The sequence below is a fragment of the Microcaecilia unicolor genome, chromosome 3, assembly GCF_901765095.1.
Source record: "Microcaecilia unicolor chromosome 3, aMicUni1.1, whole genome shotgun sequence".
In the NCBI taxonomy this organism is placed as follows: domain Eukaryota; kingdom Metazoa; phylum Chordata; class Amphibia; order Gymnophiona; family Siphonopidae; genus Microcaecilia; species Microcaecilia unicolor.
The window spans coordinates 184,460,335-184,481,033 of record NC_044033.1 but is presented as its reverse complement, the minus strand read 5'-3'; the positions used below and the strand labels follow the sequence as shown (position 1 = coordinate 184,481,033).

Here is a 20,699-nt window from a genome sequence, read left to right as displayed (position 1 = left end):
AAACTCTCCTCCTCACCTCCCCTTACATCAACCCCCCCATACCCTCCTAACAGAATGTACTGTACTGTTCTTTCCCCCCATCTAAAGATTTGCTCCCTGCAAGCACCGACCCAGCTCTGTCAGGAGAGTGCCGAGGAAGTCTGAAAATCCACACACGGTGCCAGCTAGAGGAACTATCCAGATAGCTGCCCTTATCCATGCAGTTCCTTTTGAATACTGGGGCCTCTGGGTCTTGCTCATGCCCTCATCTTGACTGCGCCTGGGGGGGGGGGGGGGGGGGGGGGGGGGGGGGTTATCCCTTGTATTCATCATCCTGTGAAGAAATATTTCTTTCTGAAGTGTGCAATTGTTTGATTTCTCTGACAGTTGAATAAGAGAACCTCTGTTATGAAAGAAATAAAATAAGTATTTCCTTCTGTTGCTCCCGAGTCTGTTTCCTTCATGATTCGAAGAGACCCCTGAGCCTTTTGGCAAAGTTCTCCAATCTGCTGCAGTTATAGGACTTACATCCAGCTTTCCATAGCTGCCATAAATTCCAGTGAAACATCTGATGACAGAAGCTGTTTTAACTCTGATACTTTATTGTTTTCCCTAGTGCTGAAGTCTTTATGTTCTTGGGGGTCACAGGATCACATTTATTTGCATGGAACATATTTACACTTTCAATTCACAATGAATGAAACGTTTTCTTAACATTTTTATTGTAATTTTTCAAAAATAGAACCAGTAAATGCTTGTAACATTTACCAACTTTGGTTTTCAGAAGTAAAAACTTCAGCAAAGTCAATTGGGAGTGTGAACAATTAAATCTTATGTGTCTTATTGTTTGGTGTTGCTGATCTCGGTTCTACAGGGGTAAAGGTATGGTTCATCTTCAACAAAACTCAAGCAGGGTTACAGTCCTGAAGAGATCCATGATAGGTTTCCAAAGTTTTTCAAATTTGGGCAGCCTGTCATCATACCATCTAACATTTCTCTCATCCATAAGCCATTTCACTTTGTCCCACCAGTCTTTTAATGTTGGAGCATTCAGATGTTTCCACTTGACCACTACCACCAGACTTGCTTTCAAAAAGTACAAAGACTAGGCGACATTCAAGGAAGTTACATGGAAATACTTTTAAAACAAATAGGAGGAAACATTTACGCTCTGGGACTCTTTGCTGGAGGATGTGGTAACAGTGGTTAGCGTATCTGGGTTTAAAAAAGGTTTGTTGGACAATTTCCTGGAGGAAAAGTCCATAGTCTGCTATTGAGACAGACATAGGAAAAGCCACTGATTGCCCTGGGATTGGTAGCATGGAATGTTGCTACTATTTGGGTTCTGTTGGGAACAGGATACTGGGCTAGATGGACCATTGGTCTGACCCAGTATGGCTATTCTTATGTTCTTGGGTCTAATTGCGTAGACATTTTTGAGTCAGACATCTGTTGGATATCCCTGCTAGCATGCCCAATAACACAGTACTCATATTAAAGGAAATCTTAACCTCTGTGATACTTTCTGTTCATTTTGAATTTCTTTCAAAAACAAAGACTGAATATGCGGACAATCCCACCATCAAAAATCAAAGGTACCTTGCAACATATGCCCTCTCCTGCAGGTATGTGGAATATGTTCTGAGATGCTATATGGGGGTTATATAAGTTCTAAACATAATTTTGTACTGTATATCTAAGTGGGTTAAGCAATGAGGTATTCTAGAACTACTCTCCCAGATCGATTGCCAGGTTTCCTGTGACCCCACTAATCCTGATATCTGTTCCCATTGCTGTATTTTATTTTATTTTTGTTACATTTGTACCCCGCGCTTTCCCACTCATGGCAGGCTCAATGCGGCTTACATGGTATATATTCCAGTATCTGGTTTTTAGATTTCAGAAATCTGTCCTGTAATAATTTACACAGTGCTGCTAAAGTTCCCCTACTCCCCTGCCAATTATACAAGAAAGTTTGTGCAGCGGAACATCTAGCAACTCTGGCTTTCCTAGCTCTTCATTAAATATGGAACCTTGTACCCTAGAGAAATCTACCTTGCTCTTCCCCAAACCCAAACTCTGTATCATGTAGAATCTTCTTAATAAGTGAGCAGGATGGAATGAACTGGAAGAGATCCACCACTTGGTGCCATGACTTTCCTGGTATAAGTTCCCTCTTTCTATGGAGGAATCTTTTGAATGGGAAATTACAATGATGAGCTATACAGAACCCCTGATTGCTATCCAGAGCTGAGCATCTGCAAGACTCACAGAAATTTTTTTTTTTTGCTGGAAAGTAACGTGTATGTTTATGTTTATTATAACAATTTAATATACTGTGTGACTTGTACAGGTCACAGTGGTTAACAAAATAAGATTACAAAATTTAAGAGAAAAGAACACCATTGTTATTGTCAGGAGAGACCTAATAACATACTCTATCCACATAGAAGTATTAATATTAACCAGAAGCTAATTAATCCTAAATTCCCCTTGTGCAATAAAAGCTAAGGGCCTGCTTAAAATAAAAAGTTTTGAGCATGATTTTTTTTTTTCAAAGAAATCTTAACCTCTGTAAGGAGGAATAAGGAAGGCAGTGTTATAAAACTGAGGCAGGATTTACACTCCTGACCATCAACCACCCTCCAGGCACACTGTCCTTTCCTAGGGAGGGGTTGGGGTCTGGAATGAAGGAAGGTGTGTCTATGCAAATGAGGTCTCCTTTTTCTGGTTGCCCCTCTTCCCTGGGCTCTGTGGGTTCTGGAATTCCTGAAAAGTACAGCAGAGCTGGAAGAGAAGATGCATGGCTTTTGGTGGGTAGCTATACTGTGTGTGCTCCTGACTGGGACTACAGCTCAGAATAGTAAGTAACCTCTTATCTCCTACCCCTCCTCCCCAAAGCCATATTCTATTGTAGAGTTGCCAGCTATCAGTGAATGTGCAGGCAGTTGGTCAAAACAATTGTTATTTTAATTTGTTTTCTTTCTTTTTATATTAATCAATGAAATATTGCAGCCTAGGCTTGCCTTGTGTATTTCTTCTATACTATTTATTGTTACCCTTATTTAACTTGTATTTATTTAAGCATTTAGCTCACGCCTTTCTCCAAGGCAAGTTATCAGGATACTGTAGGTCTTTCCCTGTCCCCAGAGGGTTTACAACCTGAGTTTGTACCTGAGGCAGTGAAGGGTTAAGTGACTTGCCGTATTTAAACCGGGCTCCCCTGGTTCTCAGCCCTGCCTTCTAACCTACTTCTCCACTGCTTAGATATTAATGCGGTGTGCAGTATATCAAATAAAGATGAAGCTGCAGGGGCATAGCCAGACAACAGATTTTGGGTGGGCCTAGGCAAGAAGTGGGTGGGCACCAAGTGTTCTCCCCCCCCCCCCCCCCCCCCAAACCACCACCCCAAAAATATCTCAGCTAGTGAGAAAACGCTTCTTTCCATCTTGGCAGTCTGCAGCAGCCATGCAGTGAAAACTGAGCATGCGCAGGTGCCGTTATTGTGGAGAGTAGCGTTTTCGTTACCATTAGGGGGAAATCTTGAGCTGGCCGAGCTTGGGATCCCCACCAGCTACCGCTAAACATGTGCTACTGTTAGGCGGGCCTGAGCTCTAAGTGGCCCACCCAGGCCCACCTGTGGCTACGCCACTGCTGCAGACTGTAATTTCATGTCAATAAAAACGACAGGTTCTGATTCTGTGGGCTTAGGCTCTGTAAGTCTGCATCACCCGGGAATTGGGAACTATGTCTCAGCATAGAAAGTTCAGCAGTGCACAAAATATTAACAGTGAAATGTGTGTCTGTGTAGAAGTTTGGCTATCAAAAAAAACTGGCAACCCTGAGTGTGATATTAATAACTCATACAATACTCATCATTTTTAACCTGCATCTTGGAGAACTGATGACCTGCAAACCAGCTTTCTCTCACTGGAAATTTAGTGACCCTCTTGACAACTTGCTGGTTTTGGTGACTGGTAAGCTCACTGCAGGAGTGCTGTGTTTACTGAACTGTCAGTATCCGATCCTTGTGATTTGCAGAGGTGAGTCTATTCTAAATTTTTTAAACTTTAGCAGGGAGGAGGGTGTAATTTTTCCAGCACTAGGAGTGCTTTGGTACCCTCTCCCCTAGAAGCTCACATTTTCATCTTATACATCTGAATTGATATTTCAGGTTGTCAGTTCAATGACGTTTATCATTTTTGTTTTGATAAATGACATAAAAGATGCTTGTTCACCCTGAAATTTTCCCTCTTTTTAAAAAGCCATGAAACGTTGTGGAAATAATTATTTTTTATTAGATCTGAGATCACTACTGTCCCTTTGACTGGAGTCTTTATTCATATCAGGACAAATCTAAGCATCTCATGAAAAATGCTTGAACTTCCCACTCTGAGTTATCTTTCAGTGCCCCAAAATTCCAGCATCAAGCTCTGATGATAAAGGATACCTAATGGATTTCAGTGGAGGCTTCTGCCCCAACCCCCCACCTTTTTAAACAGTTTTTGTAGTTAGAACATTGCGGCAGGCTTTGAAACAATCATGGGAGAAACCTGGGCACTCTAAATGAAGACCTAAGCTGTACCAACTCTGTTAGCAAAGCCTTTTTATTATTAGCACATTCTCCCATATCGAATTAGATATGCACTTTGGGATTAAGAGAAAAAAATGCTTACAAAGATATAGGGGTCCAAACAGCGGTAAAAAGTGGCCTTACCACATCCTAATGCAGGTTATTCCTGCGCCAAGGCCATTTTTACTGCTGGGGCCATATGGCTGATTTTTTATTTTCCCCATTAATGGCCATGCGCTAAGGGCCCCTTTTACAAAGCTGTGGCAAGGAAATGGTCATGCAGTAATGAGTGCTCTGCACTGATTAATGAAAAATTTCATTAAAAAAAAAAAAAAGAATTAGCTGGGATGAGGCTGAAAGGACAAAAAAAAGCACAGTGAGAATCTCATATTGGCACTGATTCTGTCGTGACCGTCATCCTCTTCCAGTATGAGCCAAGAGGATAAGACTCGCTGCAGGTTCACTGGCAGTATGGGGTTCTTGCTGTATTTTACCCTCAGTCTCAAAGGGCATCATTTTATAACAGGGTTATACAAATGTCCAAAATGTGCTTCTCTCCTTCCCCTCCCCAAACAATCACATCCTGTTCCCCACTGACATTTACATTTCCCAAGGGAATTCCTTAAGAATGGCCAGCCCTGTCTGATCAAGCATGAGCTAATGTTATTTATTTATTTGAAATAAATGGGACAGATCCCCTCACTCTTCTTATCTAAAGGATAGAGACGGCAATAGGAATGAACATATTGGGGTCTCTAGCATTCGCTGCATGTTTATTTTTAGCGCAGGCTATAAACGCTAGCGCGCCTTTGTAAAAGGCCCACTGAATTAGGAATATATGTGGAGCATGCATGAATGGGCAGCCTTTGGTGTTGAAGATTTGATAATGTAGGAAAGAAATCCGTCAAAAGATGGAGAACTCAAAACACCCCACGGACAACAACACAATGAGGTAAAAGTGGGAGGGCGACCAAGGATTCCAAAGACTGAGAAGATGTATAATAATAATACATCTTATACATCTTCTCAGTCTTTGGAATCCTTGGTCACCCTCCCACTTTTACCTCATTGTGAAGATTTGATAATGCCACTGTTCAGCAGTTTCCAACTCATGCCACTGCTTACTAGTTTCAAACTCATTTGGTAAGTGGGGGAGCAGACTCCCCCTCCCCTTCCTTTCTTTGTCTTTAACTCCTCCTGGGTTGGAGATGATAAATGTTAAGGGCTCAGCTGAAAATCACATGGAAGATTCCGGAGATGATTGTGAGCACCTTGTGACTGCATTTGCTTGGAGCCCCCTGCCCCAAGCTGGTGTGAGCAGTCACATGCTGTCCTGAAGTTCTGAGGCTCTCCCAAATGGAAAATTCAACCAAAAAGTCATTCCTACAAGAGAGCAGCCTGAGGCATCCAGACTCCAAATAACTTCACGTTATTATTTTTCTTTGAGCTGACACCAGAATTCCTACAGACAAACTGAAGCTTATTGCTATAGGAATGTGTGATGTTGCTCTGACCATGGGGCTCAAAAGGCAGAGACACGGGAGAGCTTGTGTAGTGTTTTGGCTATTGCTGAGGATAAGGAACCATAAGTTCCAGCACCTTCATTAACTGTTACCCCCTCCTTCCAACCCTAGACAGAATCCTGTCCCCCCCCCCCCCCCCCAAACACACACTGTTCCCTCTAAGCTGAGCGGGAGTCCACCAATTGCATTGCTGCCAGTAGGTGGTGGTGTTTCAATACTATGTTTTCAGTCACTAGGGACAGGCAGGATCCCTGGAATCCTGCTGAGCTTGCCTGCCTGTCGCTATTGAAAATGTGATAGTTACTACTTAACTACTACTACTTAACATTTCTAAAGCGCTACTAGGGTTACGCAGCGCTGTACAATTTAACATGGAAGGACAGCCCCTGCTCAAGGAGCTAACAATCTAAAAGACAGGTGTACAATCTAAAGACAAGTGTAGAGTCAGTCTGATAGGGCATACTATATTTCACGAAAGGTTAGGTGCCAAAAGCAGCATTGAAGAGGTGAGTTTTAAGCAGAGATTTGAAGATGGGCAGAACTGTAGGTGGACACCCGCTCACTTTAGAGAGAACAGTTTCCCTGGGGTGACTTTCACGCCTCAGTTCTAATCCATGCTATTCTATTTGGGGATTTATAATCCACCTTTAAACCAAATGGTGCAAAACAGAGTACAGAAACAAGAAGCTTCCCAAGTGGAAGAAGATTACATATCATTTTATAATCAAAACAATAACATTGAAAGTACTGAAAGATTGCATTATTATTAATCAGGTTACCTGTCTAGTAAATGACTATTGTGGATAAGTCAGTTTAGGGCTCATTTTCAAAAGAGAAAAATGCCCCAAAAGTGGCATAAATCTGCATTCAGACATTGTTCTCACAAAAAGTCCAAATTGGTATTTTCAAAACCAATTTTTAGATGTTTTTCTCTGAAGTCCATCAGAAGTGCATTCAAATCACAAGGGGTGTGTCAGGGGCATATTAAGGGCAGTATATGGGCATTCCTAATGCTTGGATATTTTTCTGCCATAATGCAATAAAACAAAACCATCCAGGGCTTATTAACGAATAAGTCACAAGCAGAAGAACCAACCTCCACAGATGAAGTACTCCAAGTACTTCAATAAAGAAAATTTGGACACCATCTGTGAGAGGTTCTTTTTTGTCTACTGTTTTGTATTTTGACTTATTAATGAATAAGCCATATAAAGTGCCCTAAATAACCAGAAGATCACTGGCGGGAATCAGGAATGACCTCCTCTTACTCCCCCAGTGTTCACTAACCCCCTTCCCCCCCCCCCCAACAAAAAACATGTGATTAAAAACATTACTTACCAGCCTCAGATGTTATACTCCGGTCCATTAGAGCAGCATGCAAGTCCCTGGAGTAATATAGTGGTGGGAGCAGTGCACTGTAGACAGGTGGGCCCAGACCCTTACCTCCCCCTACCTGTTACACTTGTTGTGGAAACGGTGAGCTCTCCAAAACTCACCAGAAACCCACTATACCCACATATAGGTGTCCCCTTCACCCATAAGGGCTATTGTAGTGGTGTACAGTTGGGGGTAGTGGGTTTTGGGGGGCTTAGTAGACAAAATAAGGGAGCAATGTTGAGATGTGTACCTGGGAGCATTTATTTGAAGTTCACTTCAGTGTCAACTAGAATGCCCCATTGCTTTTCTGGGATGTCTGTGTGGCCAGTCTACTAAATGCTGGCTCCTCCTACATCCCAATGGCTTGCTTTTGTGCGTTTTTCACGTGAATGCTTTTTTTTTTTTTTTTTCCGAAAATGGACCAGAAAGATAAATGCACAGAGCACAAAAACATCTAGCAAATAGCCATTTTCGAAAAAATTAAATAAAATAGACATTTGGTCTTTGCCCAGTGTGGCATTACTTATGTACTTATGTTTTGAAAAAGGCTATATTCCCCACTTGAATTTTGGATGTTTATAGCAAAACGTCCAAAGTTGGACTTAGACGTCATATCGAAAATGCCCCTTCATGAGGCCCTTTTACAAAAATGTAGCATTTGCTGACAGAATTAGTGTGTGTTAAATGGCGTGGGTCCTATTTTATACCTATGGGCCCTGTGGTACTTAGCACACACTAATGACTGTTACCACATACAAAGCATTAGTAAAAGGGCCTCTTTGTCTCCTGGTGCCTCAGTCCTAAACCTAATTTAAGAAAACAAAAGTGGTATGGCAGCCGCGTTAGTCCACTTTTAAAGGTAAAATAAATAGAAATAAATCAAAACACAGAAAAACATCTTTTGATTAGCTTTCGAAGGTAGCCCTTCTATTACAGATCGGAAATAAGCAAACAAAAGAATTGCTATTATGAGGGTAACTTTGCTGTTTAATTTTTTTTCTCCATGGAAATGCCACAGGGGCAGGACAGCGAGACAGAGGACGTGGGAAAGACAGGTACAGTCATGATCAGCCTCCCGCAGTCACCTCATTCAAGACTTGGAACTCTTGGCTGTACCCAGTCTGGCAGGAGGGTGATCCCAGGCAGAGGGACTGTTGGAAAGGTGAGTCCAGAAGCCTGTCACGGGTCCTGCAGAACTTCTAGGTGCATGTGGCTATTGATTGCAGGGAACATGGCTGGCCCAAGCACTCTGGGCTGCTTTGTGAGCTGGTTGGTCTCGAACTGAAGCTACAAGCATTGGAACTGGGATGGGGGTCTGCCAGAAGTGTAGCCAGGTTGAAGCATCGGGGGGAGGGAGAGCAGACTGCCGATGGCACCAGCGCTTATTTTTCACATGACAGATCATGTGAAAAATAAGCGCTGTCGCAAACCCATTTGGGGGAGCGGTCGCTCCCCTGGCAATCCACTTAGCTACGCCTCTGGGGTCTGCACCAAGCAAGAGATGGAAGGACAAAAAAGCAGATCAGTAGAAAAAATTATTTTATTAATGACAACCAAATATTCAAATCAGCCCAACACTGGCCGTGTTTCGCCCAACTGGGCTGCATCAGGGGCTATAAAACAAATGACATAACATTGAAAAACCTAAAAGGTACCACCACAATTAAAAATGTATTGAACTAACAAATTATTTAAAAACTATTTTAAGACATATATTATTTAACCAAAAAACAATATATTTATACCCATGTCTATAGAAATATAAATAGATGATATACATACTCAATATCAACAGAAATATATCGTGTATCATTATTTCTGATTGCAAAGGAGAAAATGCTTATTTATTTATTTCAAATACTTACTCTGCTAATCTGGAAATTCTAGGCAGAGTTCAAATCACGTTGACAATATTAAACACCAAAGAAAACACACTAAATTATTCTCACCCTAACCCCATAGTTGGCCCTCCCCATAAAACACCTCATTCCGGTACAGTCCTCCCATCCATACTGAATTGAATACAGGGGACTCTGCTTGACTACCAAATCTATCTCCCATTTTGCATAACATCAAAAGCTTCTTGAAAAAAATAGTGTGTGTTTTTTTACCAGCACATCATTTAAAAAGTCTTTCATGTGCATGTACAGGGTAATTCCATAAAGTATGGACAGTTACACACCGATTATGTGCATGTGGCATTAGAATAACGGTATATAGACATGTATCGGCACATAAATACACATTATTACGTCCCTCACCTGAATTGCGGTCCGCGCGGCCGATTCGCCGCCGAGCCTCATCCCGGCAGCGATGGCCAGCCATGTGGGCTGTCGGCAGCAGTCTTGTGGGGTCCGGTTCCGATGGCCGGCTATGTTGCTCCGGCCGTAGGCGCGGGTCCGGCTCATTGGACGACCATCGTGAGGTGGCCGGCCAGGCCGGCCACGTGGTCTGGTGGCATTCCGGAAGCCACGCCAGTTTCCGGTGCAGGTAGCTCGCTTGGCCTGGTTGCACGGGATTGGGTGCCTTTCTCGAGGTTCCATCTTTTCCCTTGTAGGCACCAATCTGGAGCGTTGTCTTCACCTGCCCGTGGTTACTGCTGATGCGGGGACTACTTAAGGCTGGCAGTCCCCTGCACACCTTGCTTCGGCTTCTATGCTTATAGAGGTTTGGTGCTCATCTCGTGCGCTCCATTGCTTTACTTGCCTACCGTTACCTGACCCTTGGACTGGACCTGATACTTGTTGCTTTGCTGCCTGCCCTGACCCTTGGACTGAACCTGATACTTGTTGCTTTGCTGCCTGCCCTGATCTCTGGACTGTACCAGCTCACCCTTTGAGTTTTCGCCCGCCTTGCTTCTAGCCTGGTCTGGGCGGCCCAACCCCGTCCGGTTCCCGAAGTTCTGGTGGCCACCTGCACCTGGGGGCTCAACCCCTGGGGAACGGTGGTCGCTTCCCAGGTGAAGCTAGGGGTTGTCCAGCTGCCTGACCGAGCACGGCACGACTCAACTCACCATGCTCAGTCGGGGCACAAGAGCTCACTGCTCGAATCACAACAGGACCATAACACACATATATGCAAAAATCCCACTTAAGTGCTACTCTGTAAATATACATGGGCGGAGTTAGTGTGGGACTCACACTTTCACATGGAGGACTAGATTCAATAAATGGTGCCCGTCTCTATTTGGGATGAGCGCTCTTTATAGTGTAGTGTTGGTTGCCGAATTCCAGACTTACACCAACTGAAACCAGGTATAACTCTTGGCACGCATCCATGATATTCTCTAATACTGCGCACAATTTTCTAGACTAACCCTGATCCACCCATGCCCTTCCATCCCTTTGCAGTTGTACTTGGTTTCACTTACGCGCTATCCTATAACTGGACTTGTAAGTGTATTTCTGAACCGATCTGCCGTTTCAGCCCGTTTAGGCACCTGGCATCCATTAAAACATGTTTCCGTGACCAAAGTTGGGCATGGAATTGCCCAGGATTCTATATAGTGCACCTAGAGTTATGCACGATTCTGAATGTAAATCTAGGCGTATTCTATGACTACGCACGTAGATTAATTGTTTTAACAAGCTGTTAAGCATTGTTAACAGCCTTTAACAAGCAATAACGAGCACTAATTGGCAAAAATTAGAATTTACATGCACACGTTACTAACCGCATTCTGTAATGTACTGTGCCTAAATTCTAATGTGTGCAGGCAAAAAGAGGCGTGCTTAGGGGCTTGGAAATGTGTATTTCATGGGCGTTCCAAAATCTATTCACGTTGTGTAAATCTACATGTAGGGATTTACACCAGTTTTTCAATGGAGTAAATGGACACCAGGGCCGAAGCCACGGGCAGGCCTGGACGGGCCCAGACCCAGCCACTTTTGCTCTAGGCTCGCCCACCTTAACTAGCCCCAACCCAACCAGTAGCGTAGCTCTCCCAAGCGAGGCTCCAATCTTTTCCTGCCTCTTCTGCCTGCTCTCCCATCCGCGTGGTCTGCTCACTTTTACTGCCCTGAAGCACCGTTATCCCTCTAGCACCGGCGATTCCCATAGCCAGCCTTCTGCCAGCGTGCATCATCGGGGCCTCTCCTTAGGTGCATCCCGCCTACTACTACTACTACTACTATTTAGCATTTCTATAGCGCTACAAGGCATACGCAGCGCTGCAACTTCCTGTTTTCCGCAAAGGTGGGACGTGCGCCTGAGGAGAGGCCCCGACGATGCACACTGGCAGAAGGCTGACTATGGGAATCGCCGGTGCTGGAGGGAGAACGGCGCTTCAGGGCAGTAAAAATGACCAGAACTGACCATGTGCAGGGGGCTGTCGGCATCTGGAAGAACACTGCCAAATGCCCTGGGTTTGAAACAGTTCATTGGGGGGGGGGGGGGGGGGTAGCGAGTGGAGCGGAAATGCGAGGCCCGTGCCCACCCAGTCCACCTCCAGGCCCATCTAAAGATTGAACTCTGGCTACGCTACTGATGGTCACGCATACGTTTACATGCATGAACTACACCTAAGCATATTCTAAATACTGTGCATAGATTTACATGCAGTATTTAGAATACGCTTAGGCATAATAGCCTAACGCACGTTAATTTGAGGCGCCATATATAGAATCATGCCCTTAGCGCCTAATTTCAGGCACCATTTATAGAATTTCTCCAATAATTTATAGACTAATATAAGTTAGGCATGTATCTCCATCACTTAGATCAGTGTTTCCCAAGTCCGGTCCTGGAGTACCCCTTCCCAGTCATGTTTTCAGGATATCCACAATAAATATACATGAAAGATTTGCATATAATGGAGGCAGTGTATGCAAATCAAGTTCATGTATATTCATTGTGGATATCCTGAAAACCTGACTAGCAAGGGGGTACTCCAGGACTGGACTTGGGAAACACTAACTCAGACACACACACACACACCAATTCTGCACCTGGTGTAATGCTCACGCCTAAATTATAGGCACATATTTTCACTGTTATGCTAATATTCTATAAAGCAAGACTTCTCAACCCAGTCCTCAGGACACACTCAGCCAGTCAGGTTTTCAGGATACCCACGATGAATATGAACGAGATTAATTTGCACGCACTGCCTCTTTGGTGTGCAAATCTATCTCATGTATATTCAGTGTGAGTATCCTGAAAACCTGACTGGCTGAGTGTGTCCTGAGGACTGGGTAGAGAATCCCTGGTATAAAAGAAAGTAGGGGCCTACACTCCTTCATAAAGGCTCCTTTGTATGGCCCTCTTTGTTTTTAATTTTCAATCGTATGTATGTGTCTATGGTTTCTTTGTCTCTGAGTCTGAGTAGAAAGGATTTCACCTTTTGTCATGGTTCCCTCATGTGGCTGTCATGTATCCCTAATGCTGCAGTCTTGGATTTCTTCCAGGTGGTCCAGTGATGCTCGAGGTGAACAATGATGCTCCAACATTGGCCAGCGCTAAGGTCACTTTCTCCATCAATCTGCAGTTTCCCCATAATCAGACAGTGCTCAGCAATGGGCAAGTGGTATGGAGCCAGAACCACACCGCAAATGGTAATGGAAGCTGAAGCTGCAGCTGCAGCTGCCAACTGTTTACTTAGACCCTCTAGTGTCCCATGAGGAGGGCCGATGCAGCTCATTCTCTGCCTAGACACCTGTGGAATTTTTCAGTTTCTCTAAAAAGAATAAAGCTACTAAGTAGTACATTTATAACAAATTGGAGAAAAATATTTCTTCACTGATCAAGGAATTAACCTCTGGAATTCGTTGACCGAGAATGTGGTAAAAGCAGTTAGCTTAGCAGGGTTTAAAGTAGGTTTGGATAATTTCCTAAAAGAAAAGTCTATAAGACATTATTAAGATGGACTTGCAAAAATCCACTGCTTATTCCTAGGGTTAAGCAGCATAAAATCTGTTTTACTGTTCCGGGATCTTGCCAGGTACTTGTGACCTAGATTGGCCACTGTTGGAAACAGGATACTGGGCTCGATGGACCTTCAGTCTGTCCCAGTATGGCAATGCTTATGTTCTTATTTACACATGCTCTCACTAGTGGCTCAGTTTGAATACAGACTTTTTTGTTATGGCTGTTGGTCAGGGCCGGCCCAACCATCAGACAGGACAAGTCAGTTGCCTAGGGCAGTAGCTTAGAGAGGGTAGCCAAGAACAGCTGCAGTCAAAGTAATAGTTCCAACAGCTACTACTACTTATCATTTCTATAGCGCTACTAGATGTAAGCAGCGCTGTACACTTGAACATGAATGGACAGTCCCTGCTTGAAAGAGCTTATAATCTAATCAGAACAGACAAACTGGACAAATAAGGGATACGGAAATTACTAAGGTGGGAATGATAAAACAAGCATGGGTACTGAACAAGTGAATAGGGGTTAGGAGTTAAAAGCAGCATCAAAAAGGTGGGCTTTTAGCCTAGGGTTGAAGACAGCCAGAGATGGAGCTTGACGTACTGGCTCAGGAAGTCTATTCCAGGCATATGGTGTAGCACGATAAAAGGAACAGAGTCTAGAGTTGGCAGTGGAGGAGAAGAGTACAGATAGGAGAGATTTACCCAAAGAACAGAGTTCCCAGGGAGGAGAGTAGGGAGAGATAAGAGTGGAGAGGTACTGAGGAGCTGCAGAGTGAATGCACTTGTAAGTCAATAAGAGGAGTTTGAACTACATGCGGAAACGGATAGGGAGCCAATGAAGTGACTTGAGGAGAGGGCTAATATGAGCACAGTGATACTGACAGAATATAAGTCGAACAGCAGAATTTTGAACAGATTGAAGGGGAGAGAGATGGCTTAGTGAGAGACCTGTGTGAAGCAAGTTGCAGTAGTCTAAGTGAAAGATGATAAGAGTGTGGATAAGGGTTTTGGTAGTGTGCTCAGAAAGGAAAGGACAGATTTTAGTGATATTACAGTGAAAGAAACAACAAGTTTTAGCAGTCTGTTGGATATGTGCAGAGAAAGAGAGAGAGGAGTCAAAGATGACCCCAAGGTTAGGAGCTGATGAGACAGGGAGGATGAGAGTGTTATCCACAAAGATAGAGAGCTGTCAGCATGTACCTTTAGGCACAGGGAGAATGGGAGTTTCCCAAAGAGCCCATTTTCTCAGGTAAATAACTTTTGGAAATTTCCCTCATTAGGTATATAATATTTAAATGTATGATATGATGTCCAATTATGCATTTTTACAGGAGGGGTGGCACTGAAGAGATCATAATTGTTTAGTTTATGAACATCTCAGGGGGGTGCCTAGGGGCCTTGTAATTAATTGAGGGAGGCACAAGCCTGAAGATTCACCTAGGGTAACTAATACCCTTGCACTGGCCCTGCTGATGGTATTCCTGCAGCTAAACTTTTATCAGCCTTTGAAAGAACTAACGTCTACCCAGTTACTTCACTAGATTTATTTCAGTTACATTTTATTATTGTGAAAGGTCATTGAGGGATATTAATCCCTTCCACTGTAATGTGACTTTAGTATTGATTCTCAGTGTTAGAAAATTCCTAGGACATCTGCCTGTGATCAGGATTATCCTCTTGTGATGGTAGAAGCCCTTCTTCCTATCCTCCATGTCCTGAATAGAGAGAAGTGTCTCTGACCATAAGAAGGAAATAAGCTGCTCTTTGCGGCCCTATCAGTTTGCATAGGGATGTTTTCTAGACAGCTGTAGTGCTTGTCCCTGCTCAGCAGCTAGAACCCAATCATTAATGTGCGTTTCACTAGCTTTCTTAAATTAATCCCCCTGTCTTCTTATTCCTGTTACTCTATCTTACCTATCTATATGTTCCATCTTTGTTTACATCCTATGTTGTCTATTAATATTGTGTTCACATTGTAAGTAATACATAATCAGGTGAATTTTCGAAAGAGAAGGGCGCCCATCTTCTGACACAAATCGGTATATGGGCATCCTTCTCGCAAGGTCGCCCAAATTGGCATAAATGAAAGCCGATTTTGGGCGCCCTCAACTGCTTTCCATCGCGGGGACGACCAAAGTTCACGGGGGCATGTTGGCAGTGTAGCAAAGGCGAGACTGGGGCGTGCTTAGGAGATTGGCGTCCTTGGCTGATAATGGAAAAAAGAAGGGCGTCCCTGATGAACATTTGGCCGACTTTACTTGGTCCATTTTTTTTCACGACCAAGCATCAAAATGGTGCCCGAACTGACTAGATGACTACCAGAGGGAATCGAGGATGACCTCCCCTTACTCCCCCAGTGGTCACTAACCCCTCCCACCCTCAAAAAATATCTTTAAAAATACTTTTTTGCCAGCCTCAAATGCCATACTCAGGTCCATCGCAGCAGTATACAGGTCCCTGGAGCAGTTGTAGTGGGTGCAGTGTACTTCAGGCAGGTGGACCCAGGCCCATCCTCCCCTACCCATTACACTTGTGGTGGTAAATGTGAGCCCTCCAAAACCCACCAGAAACCCACTGTACCCACATGTAGGTGCCCCCCTTCATCCCTAAGGGCTATGGTAGAGGTGTACAGTTGTGGGTTTGGGGGGCTCTGCACCTAAGGTAAGGGAGCTATGTACCTGGGACCTTTTTCTGAAGTCCACTGCAGTGCTCCCTAGGGTGCCCGGTTGGTGTCCTGGCATGTGAGGGGCACCAGTGCACTACAAATGCTGGCTCCTCCCACAACCAAATGGCTTGGATTTGGTCATTTTTGAGATGGGCGTCCTCGGTTTCCATTATCGCCGAAAACCGGGAACGACCATCTCAAAAACGACGTAAGGACGACCATCTCTAAGGTCGACCTAAATTTCATGATTTGGGCGTCCCCAACCATATTATCGAAATGAAAGATGGACGCCCATCTTGTTTCGATAATATGGGTTGCCCCACCCCTTTATGGGGGCCGTCCTGCGAGGACGCCCTCATGAAAACTTGGGCGCCCCGTTCGATTATGCCCCTCAATGCCATACTTTGCATTGTTGCTTGAATATTGTTAGTGCAGCAATTGGCTATGTTTGACTTATTCTTACTGTACACCACCTTGAGTGAATTCTTGCAAAAAGGCAATAAATAAAACTCTAATACATAAATAAATAAATTTGATGCGCCTTCAAAATGTTATCGCACATTACTAAGCTGCGTAGGTGCCTATGCGCACCCAACGCAGGTCAATTTGGAGTTACCACCCGGCTACCGTGTGGCCCATGCGGTAATTTCATTTTTGATGCGCATCCACTATGCGCACTGGAAAATAATGTTTTATTTTCTGGCACGAGGCAGAAACCGGGCGGTATTAGTCATTCTATGCATGTAGACGATTAGCGTACGGTTACCTCATGAGACCTTACTGCTAAGTCAATGGCTGGTGGTAAGGTCTCAGATCCAAAATGGATGCGTGCTAGTTTTTATTTTGCCACATGTCCATTTTTGGCAAAAATGTTAAAAAGGCCTTTTTTTACAGGCGCACTGAAAAATGGATCTCCGTGCGCCCAAAACACATGCCTGCACTACCGCAGCGCATTTTTCAGTGCACCTTAGGAAAAGGGCCCCCTAAATTGATTTACGGCTAGATTCTGTAAATGGCAACCAAAAAAATTAGCACTGCACACCATTCTATAAACAGCACTCTTGAGTTGGGCACTATTGATATCATAGCATGTAGAACCGAGATATGCGACAAAGGACTTACACCAACTGAAACCTGATGTAAATCTTCATGTGTAAATTAGACGCAAATCCCCCAAATTCTATAATACTGCATGCATCTTTAGTCAACGCCCCTGGCACGCCCATTTTACTCCCATGGCCATACCCCCTTTTCATTTGCATACTAAAACATTTATACATACATCTTTATGGTACCTGGCAGAAACCCAAATAGTAGCAACATTCCATGCTACCAATCCCAGGGCAAGCAGTGGTTTCCCCATTTCCATCTCAATAACAGACTATGGGCTTTTCCTCCTGGAACTTGTCCAAACCTTTTTTAAACCCATTTGCACCAACTGCTGTTACCACATCCTCCAGCAGCAAGTTCCAGAGCGTAACTATTCTTTGAGTGAACGATTTGTTTTAAATATATTTTCATATAATTTCATTGAGTGTCCTCTAGTCTTTGTACTTTAAGAAAGAGTGAAAAATCGATTCACTTCTACATGTTCTACACCACTCAGGATTTTATAGACCTGAATCATATCCCTTCTTAGCCCTCTCTTTTCCAAGCTGAAAAGCCCTAACCTCTTTAGCCTTTCCTCTCATGGGAGGCATTCTCATTCTCATTATCGTGTTGCCCAAGATCCTTCTGTAACACTAAATGTCTATTTTCTAATATATTTCCACTATTCATGATTATTGTAAGCCACATTGAGCCTGCAAAGAGGTGGGAAAATGTGGGATACAAATGCAATAAATAAATAAATAAATTCCATTCTCTTTATCATTTTGATTGCTCTTCTTTGAACTTTTTCTAATTCCACTATAATTTTTTTGAGATACGGCGACCAGAATTGAATGCAATATTCAAGGTGAGGTCGCACCATGGAGTGATACAGAGGCATTACAATATTCTTGGTCTTATTTTGCACCTCTTTCCTAATAATTCCTAGCATCCTGTTTGCTTCTTTTTTGGCTGCACACTGGGCAAAAGATTTCAGCATATTGTCTACACCTAGATCTTTTTCTTGAGTGCTGACTCCTAATCCAAATGAGGTAACTATGATTCAGATTATTCTTCCCAATGTGCCTCACTTTGCATTTGTCCACATTGAATTTCATCTGCTATTTGGATGCCCAGTCTTCCAGTTTCCTAAGGTCTTCCTTTTCACAATCTATATATGCTTTGACAACTTTGAATAGTTTTGTGTCATCTGCAAATTTAATCACCTCACTCTTTGTTTCATTTTCCAGATCATTTATAAATATGTTAAATAGCACCAGTCCCAGAACAGATCTCTGTGGCACTCCACTATTCACCCTCCTCCACTGAGAAAAATGGCCATTTAACCGTACCCTCTGTTCAATAACCAATTCCTAATCCACAGAAGGAAATTGCCTCTTATCCCATGATTTTTAATTTTCTCAGGAGTCTCTCATGAGGAACTTTGTCAAAAGCTTTCTTAAAATCTAGATACACTACATCAACCAGCTCACCTTTATCCACATGTTTATTCATGCCTTCAAAGAAATGAAGCAAATTGGTGAGGAAAGACTTCCTTTGGCTGAAACCATGCTGACTCTGTCCCATTAAACCATGTTTGTCTATGTGTTCCATAATTTTATTCTTTATAATAGTTTCCACTTTTTTCTCTGGCATTGAAGTCATGCTTACCAGTCTGTAATTTCCTGGATCACACCTGGAACTATTTAAAAAAATCGGCATTACATAGGCCACCCTCCAATCTTCAGGTACTTCAGATGATTTTAACGACAGATCACTAACAAACAGATCAGCAATTTCATGTTTGAGTTCTTTCATTTCTCTGGGGTGTATACCATCCGGTCCAGGTGATATATCACTTTTTAACTTGCCAATTTTACTCACTATGTCTTCCAGGTTCACCAAGATTTCTTTTAGTTCTTCCACATTGTCACCCTTGAAAACCATTTCCGGTACAAGTAGATCTCTTACATCTTCTTCCGTCAAGACAGAAGCAAAAAATGAATTCATTTTCTCTGCTATGGCCTTCTCCTCCCTGATTGTCCCTTTTGCTCCTTCATGATCTAACGGTCCCACGGATTCCCTCACAGGCTTTCTGTTTCTGATGTACCTGAAAAAGGTGTTATTATGAGTTTTTGTGTCCGTGGCAAGTTTTTCTTCATATTCTCTTTTAGCCTTCTTTATCAATGCTTCGCATCTAGCTTGCCAGTGCTTATGTTGCTTCTTATTTTCTTAATTCGGATCCTCTTTCCATTCTTTGAAGGATGTTCTTTTGGCTCTACTAGCCTCTTTCATTTCACCTTTTAACCATGCTGGCTGTCATTTGCTCTCCTTTCTAACTTTTTTTAATACTTGTAATACTTCTCGTCAAATTATTGGCACTAATTGGCTTAGTCAATAAAATTGGGCATGTACCCTAATTTGTGCACACAATTTTGAGAACCATATATAAATCCGGGCAGTTAATGGGCACTGACTGACAAATTAATGCATGTCAAGTTGATTAAAGTGCATTAAAAACAATTCTGTTAGGAGAGCTCTGGGAAGGAGACATAGGGTGTGCCTCTTGTATATTCAATGCCCTTCAAGCAATTCCTGGGTTGGGGTGCAGTGCAGAGTTACAGGAGTGTCATTTTTGCACTATTCATAGAGTTTATTTTTCTCAGAGGCAGGCCTACCTGGTGGAGTGTGTGTAGTCCCCTAGATGTTTGAAATGTAATTCAGGGGACAATACCTTGTTTCACGGCTTGTGGCAATGTAATCAGATCAAAGCATTCTGGAAAACTATGTTCATTTATTTTATGATCTCTTCTTGGTCCCCATCTTAGACTTTCACTAGAAGGAGTTATTTTTTTAGTTCTACTCGAATCATGGGTGTGAGGAACCTTGGGACCAAGAAGAGTAGAGGATGACACTAATAATGTCCAGCCGTGGAGATGAATCTAGAAAGGTTCTTTATTAAAGCACCAGTAATGGAGACCCGACATGGGCCGTGTTTCGATGGACGCAGCCACCTGTCTCAGGGGTCACAAAACAAACTCTACTATTACAAATCATTTCTATAGCGCTACCAGTCGTACGCAGCGCTTCACAATTGAACATGAAGAAAAGACAGTCCCTGCTCAAAAGAGCTTACAATCTAAATCAGGACAGACAGACAGGACAAATAAGGGATAAGGGTAGGAAAGACAGAAAGGACACATAGGGAAAAGGGACTATTGAAGAGAGGAAGACAAGATAAGGTTACGAGCAGGTGACAAGTTAGGAATTAAAAGAGACTAGAACTCAAAAGCAAACCTGAACTTGCCAACACTGTAATCTGACAGTCATGGAGGCATATGTAGTTGAGCATTGCTGCTTCTCTCTGGGCTGAACCTTGGGAAACAACTATTTCTGGGGAAAATCCTATATCTTGGGGAAGAAATGCATACTCAATCATTGGTTGTTGAATTACCCTCCATCAATATGGTACTGGAGGAATAAACTTCACACGTTGTTGTTATGGGAATCTTATGGTGCTCATATATCTCCTAAGAGGCAAAAGCGGTTTCTATCAATTTGGGGAGCATATTTACAAACGATATCTCCCAAAGCCCATAGTCCTGTTTTGAATTGTTTCTCAGATGATC

At 43.1% G+C, this 20,699-nt stretch overlaps 1 protein-coding gene across 2 annotated transcripts in view; it reads left to right on the top strand.

Moving 5' to 3' along the window:
• Window positions 1-2,738: 2,738 nt before the first annotated feature.
• PMEL (premelanosome protein) overlaps window positions 2,739-20,699 on the top strand; it is a 52,787-nt gene continuing 34,826 nt past the window's right edge. For both annotated transcript variants that reach the window (XM_030196739.1, XM_030196738.1), the window contains exons 1-3: window positions 2,739-2,842; window positions 8,471-8,614; window positions 12,858-13,004. In XM_030196739.1, the coding sequence (XP_030052599.1) occupies window positions 2,779-2,842; window positions 8,471-8,614; window positions 12,858-13,004 (355 nt within the window). In that variant the 5' untranslated portion in view covers window positions 2,739-2,778. The remainder of the gene's footprint in view (window positions 2,843-8,470; window positions 8,615-12,857; window positions 13,005-20,699) is intronic.